Here is a 6,095-nt window from a genome sequence, read left to right on the forward strand (position 1 = left end):
GACAATGTCAGAAACTTTCAATCGACGGTCCTCTAAATTGGATCCTTATCATGGGCACTTTTAATCATTTCCGATGTTGTTGCACTCTTAGGAGTATACTGTGTGGATTATCTTTCAAGATTTCCCAACACCGTTTAAATTCATCGAACCTTTTTTAACGACATGTTTAATTGATTTTGTCCATTCTTAGCGTACCTACTTGTTCAAATAACTGCGTACGAAGTACTACATAGTGGAATGATTAGATGTGCTGCAGTTATTCAGATAACAAATGAAAATTAATTATACCACTATTATTAGTATTAGTAATTATATTATAGTATTACTTGAATACTCATTTCTTAACCCTTTGCACTCCGAATTTTTTTTTCATCTTCTTCTTACTTCAAAGGACAATTGATTGATAGGAAGCAATGTAAGCAATTGCTTCATTACATGTGTGTGACACTTTTCTGTAATAATTGCACTTTTTTTATTACAAAAAGGGGTCATATATAATATATGTAATGTTGCTTATTTAAATGTAAAAAAAGATATTACAAAATAAGATACATATTTAAACTGGCAATTTAAAAATGTCGAGTGTGACTCGACAAAGGAGTGTAAAGGGTTAAATCGAACCTGGCCACTTACTTACCTTTAATACAAAGAGGAGTAATTATCACTACGTTGAATAAGATCTTGCAGTTGGACACACGTTCTAATTATTAACAGTTTAAAAACAATTATCATGAGAATAATTATAAATTTCCGATACTGGCAAACTAAAGAGCGAAAGTTTGTTCCAGTTCCGACGTTATTCGTGAATATTTCATTCTTTGAACCGGCCTTTACGAAACATTTAGGATATTTTCTTGCTTCCTCGCCACTAATTTGAATCTGAAACTGTAAAAGTTTTAACGAGTTCGGTATTCATTCTGCCTTAAGAAGAACGAAATTGTGCGACAATTGTGAAATGTAAATATCTCAGAGGTAGCAAAGGAACAAGAATAAAATAGACACAGAGTTCAATAAACGAACTTTCAATCAACGTTCAACGATTTCTTTATTGTTATTACGTTATTACCGTGTAAAATCTCGCGTAAATCTTGTGTATGAAACACTTATCAAATATTATCAAAAACATTCTTACTTGAAGTGTAATTATTATTGAACGTTGTCGCAAAATTGTGCCCTCGTTAATTAACATTGCGCTAAGAAAGTCAATGTTGTCTTTACAAGTGGCATTCAGCCCGTTTGATGTTAAGTTTACGGTATGGAAAAAGTGTGGCGCGAAAGATTTTTGGCGTGTTAAGCGCGTAATCTCGCTGGGTATTAAGAAGATTAACGTTTACGCGGAGGATTTAAATGCCAGTAACATGCAATCCTGGTCATAAACATTAGGACATTTATTGTATATGAAGCAAATCTGAACAGTCGTTACAATAATATTGAGATCCTGGAAAAATGATTTAGTCTGGAATTTCGTAGTACACAATGAGTAAAATTTACTAAAAATATACTAAAAAGTGAAAATAATAAAGCACAAGGCTCGAATGGTACGGGAATATTCGTTATATAATTGTCCTAAAATATTACACCCACCTCCACAATCTCCGGATTTACGTTACATAGATGGTGCGTCTTGTACTTCGAACAAGCTGTATGTTCGAGAGTGGTGGCGCTGGATTGTCGCTGGTTCGTTGGTGTTCCGTCGCGCAGGTACGGAACGCGTGGGGTCTTCGTTGACCGGGTTTATGGCACGCTCGCACGAGAAGGTTATTTTTGAGAACAAAGACGCTTCGTAGCTCCGCGAAAAAATAAGTAATTTCTTACAGAACAATGCCTTTAGAATTTCGACTTTTCCGCGTCCTCGATAACCGAAGACGTGTCATAAACCAGGTATTCCTGAAGGGTCAATCCACACGCGCGTATAACGGCACTCTCGGCCGAGGGTTGACCTGGCGGGAATTTCCGACGCGTCACCGAAGGACAGCGAAGATTTCACGCACCCGCAGGTAGGGCCCCACTCCTTCCAAGGAAAAGCGTGTTAAGAGCACAATGGAAGGGTGAGTGACACTCAAGGGGCACGTTGATTGGTAATTTGTGCGTACGTGCGCACGTTCTTGCACTTGGCGGGGGAGTCACCGAGGACTCCAGAAAAATTCAGAGATCGAGAAACACATTCGCAAGGATTCTCTCGTGTAAACAACACATTCTCCAGCTATTCAACGAGATACAAGTAGGAGTCGCGATCGAATACTCGAGTTTAAAACAAGTCGTCAATCGTTTTCGTGACGCACTCTAAATTTGCTAACGTTCCGAGCAAAACAAATTTTTGAACTAGTTACCCAAGATTAATTTGGCGGGTAACAGTCGTGAGCGCGAACATTTTGAATAATCAAAGGAGAACGCGACGCGACACTTATTAACCCCAGTGTAAATTAACATAAACGAATCAACCGGAAGAATTGATTCTTTGCCTACAAATCTTTCTTTAATTATACTTATTGGACTTCCCGTGTCTAATTGTGTATCCAAATTCAAAATCCGACGCGTACTGGAATTATCAATTTCAAAAACAACAATCTCACGACATTCCTCCTTCGTTGCTGAGTCCTCGTAGATGTTTGACATCTCGGGTTGCCTTACCTGGTCTTCTCCTCTTGACCTCTTATTCCTCTGATTGTCCGGACAGTCTCTTGCCTGGTGCCCCATTTTAAAGCAAGCGAAGCATGCTCCCTTCTCACGTTGCTGCTTTTTGTAGTCTGTAGCGATATGCCCACGATCACTGCAATTGTAACATTTAACTGCTTCTCTATCACAACCAACATTTTTCTCGTTCTTCACTTCCATCATGTGCACTTTATTTTCTTGTCTGGAGCACGCCCCAAAACTACTTATTCCACCTGGACCATTATGTTCCCTGCGATTCTGACCTTTCACTTCAGCTTAAGGAGTTATCCCCTTAAATGCTGCCAATAAATCTGTTTTCGCCTTGATGCGTAACATTCGAGCTTGATTTCTTAATTCCCGCCCTGGAATACCCTCAACGATGTACTCAATACTTCCTCTTCATCGTCTAGAGGTACTTTATTTGCCAAAATGGTTTTATCATAAAAATAGTTGTCAAACGTCTCACTTTGCTGCCACTTGCGATTCTCAAACTCTTTCTTTCTATTAAGTTTCCTCGGACGACGATCGAAAAAATTTTTCATCGCTTCCAACAAGTCTGTTAAACTCAACTCACGATGCTCAGCCCTCGAGTGGAACCACGTCCCATCTGTTCGTCGAGATTGAACGTTCTCACCAAATATTTCACTTGTTTCTCTCAGTCAACAAAATTCGTTCCTTCGTTAAATTCTGCTAATGATTCGCCGATTGTCTTAAAACTTGCCTCCTACATAAAATTGGACGCCTGCGACGAACTGCCCAATTGTTATTCACGCTTCACCAGTCCTGCTCTCTTTCTAATAACACAATACGTTCTGTTAATAACTCTCGTTCTCTTTTTACCAGCTCAAGTTCCTGCCGTGCAAGCTGTTCATTCCACCGTGCAGACTGCAATTCACACTGGCGTCTTTCTTCTTCTTCCCTGTCGTCAGTTACAGGTTCCTCTTCTTCCATCCAATGCCCTGCATGATGTTGGCAAATTTCCTTTCAATTCCGTAACTGTGAAATCACTTTGTCATTTTTGCGATTTCACAGGCACTTCACCTTGAATTCCCTCCTTTAACTTATAAAATATTGATTTACCACCAAATTAAGCTCTGCTGGACGTATGCCTCAGCTTCCCTTCAGTAGAAATCATTCACAATATTCTTCCTTCGGTATGATATCACCTTTTTTCTGATCCACTTGAATTGAATCTCACTCCTGAATTGGAAGGATAATTTATTATACACGAAATTACAAACAACAACTGCTCCGTGTGCGGTTCTAAAACGATTCGAGGCTAGCGATCCGCTTTTCCGACCTTAGCAACCTGTAACAATCTTGTTCTACTGTTTCATACCTCAGACGGGCACACGCATACAGACACACACAATACACTTACATACCTGCAATGTCTGCTACGTCTGAACGTGTATTTCCCATTGCAGGACATACTATTAGCTCAAAGCGCACTAGGCTATTATCTAAAAATATAGATTTGTCAGTATTTCTGTACAAAAATAAAGACATCTAATTTAAAATAATTAATTATTTCATTGTTTTATTATTTATCGCAAAAACATAAATTACCCAAAACATTGTAGGCACCCGAGTAATATGTGTAAAGTACTCGGGTAAAACATACCGAGTATCCGGGTACCCAACAAATCGGGTAGTGATGGGTCTAGTCTCAACTATCTCATGTACCCGGGTAATTTTTGTTTACCCGGCTATCTCACGGGTAACAGCTCCAGTTTGTATTATTACAGTGTACATTGGAATGCACATTTAATATATAATATATTAGTCAATAGTTTTTGAGTAATCGCGGACACCGCTTTTGAACAAAATGCATTCGAAGTTCAAGAAACGGTTTGAACTATCGCAAACAATAAATTTTTTATCTTACCATGAATCATCGATTCCAGGCCTATAAAATAGATCCTTGGAACTTGATGCAACTCTCTGACTAACAGTTTATCCAATTTGCGTAATGTTCAAATTTTTTGTCGTATTTTGCGTTTAGAGCTTGACTTTAGATAAACAGTGCTGCTCATCCTCTGTAGACATATCTGTGAGCATTTGGACACACAGATGTAGACATAACTTTTAAGAATTGCAGAAAAATGTTGTGCCTTGATGCAATGGGAAACTTAAATAATGGAAAAGATGAATACTTTATGGTTTATACTGACATCTTTGGTTTTTATTCTATCACATAGCCATAACGCACAGACGGCTTATGCACGACTGAACTGCATAATATTAAGGGGTACTGAATTCTTCCTTTCGTGATTCCCTTTTCCTATAGATCAATCGGTAATTGATTAAAGATTTTTCATACGTGGTGACGTTGTCTTGGTCTATACATTTAGGTTCTCACAACATGCCTTCATGAAAAATGCAAGCAGTAACATAAGCTACAGTTTCAACTGTCAGATTGCCGCTGTACATTTTTGGAGCTATTTGCGAAATTAAGTTATTCAAGCTCTCGTTATTATTTTGATTGAAACTACCAACACATCGCTGTAACAATCTTTTTTCTCAAGTTTTCCTAAATTAGACGAATTGCATTGAAGCCGGTAGCTTTTTGCAGGGTAGAATGATTATATTCGTTTAATTTTTCTTCTGCTTTCACCTTAGCAACACGTTCTTCTGTTTGACAACATGTCAGCATACTTCTCTTCAAATGTTGATATTTTTGATATTTCTGCAAATTTTCAAACATTGAAAATGTGTAGAAAACAAAAAATTGAAATTTTTGACATATCTAGGTGTATATCCCCCCTTAAACAAACTGAGAAACGAAACAAATTTTCCACAAAGAAAAAGCGTTGAAACTTGCAGATGGGTCAGTCGCATTGATAGCTAAACGTCAAGGGCAGTTATACTTCGTTAACAATAAAAAGAGCATGGCATGTTTAACGTCCAAGGAAGTACCCCAAAAAATTACAACGATACTATGAGAACTTCAGCTATTTCAATCTCAACGACTTGAAGAAACTCAAGGTCAACGATAGGGTAGAAATACTATAGTTGAATTCAATCCAAATGAAGCATAATTTGATTGTAATGTTTGCTATAATAAAGTTTCTCACATTGTCGCTCTGCTCAGAACCGAATAGCGGCAGTTTGGATAGAGGAAATATGGTATTCGAACCTTGTAGCCTGCCTTTCTAGTACATACACGTACATATGTCGAACGAAGACAAGGACAATAAAAGATAGGGATGGAACGAGGATCGAGGAAACCGAGCGATTGAAACACCAGAGTTTTTACTTTTACCTTTTTCTGTGTGAAAAAGTTATTAACATATTGATGAGATTGTTCTGATTAAAATGAGACCAAACGCGATATAATTTGAACAACATTAATACTTATGGGGTAACTCATTCGATTTCATTATCGCTTTGAATAAATTACAAAAACAGATTGCTAAAAAAATACATGAAATATCTGT

General features: G+C 37.8%; 1 protein-coding gene across 1 annotated transcript in view; it reads right to left on the reverse strand.

The window, feature by feature from the left end:
* Positions 1-5,088, reverse strand: part of LOC108577354 — a 10,760-nt gene extending 5,672 nt beyond the window's left edge. The window contains exons 1-4 of the mRNA XM_017940494.1: positions 5,018-5,088; positions 4,041-4,144; positions 3,465-3,614; positions 2,541-2,930 (exon numbers count right to left, since the gene is read on the reverse strand). Coding sequence (XP_017795983.1) covers positions 2,541-2,930; positions 3,465-3,614; positions 4,041-4,144; positions 5,018-5,088 — 715 coding nt within the window. The remainder of the gene's footprint in view (positions 1-2,540; positions 2,931-3,464; positions 3,615-4,040; positions 4,145-5,017) is intronic.
* Positions 5,089-6,095: the final 1,007 nt, after the last annotated feature.

Source organism: Habropoda laboriosa, unplaced genomic scaffold, assembly GCF_001263275.1.
Source record: "Habropoda laboriosa isolate 0110345459 unplaced genomic scaffold, ASM126327v1 scaffold761, whole genome shotgun sequence".
Classification (NCBI taxonomy): Eukaryota; Metazoa; Arthropoda; class Insecta; order Hymenoptera; family Apidae; genus Habropoda; species Habropoda laboriosa.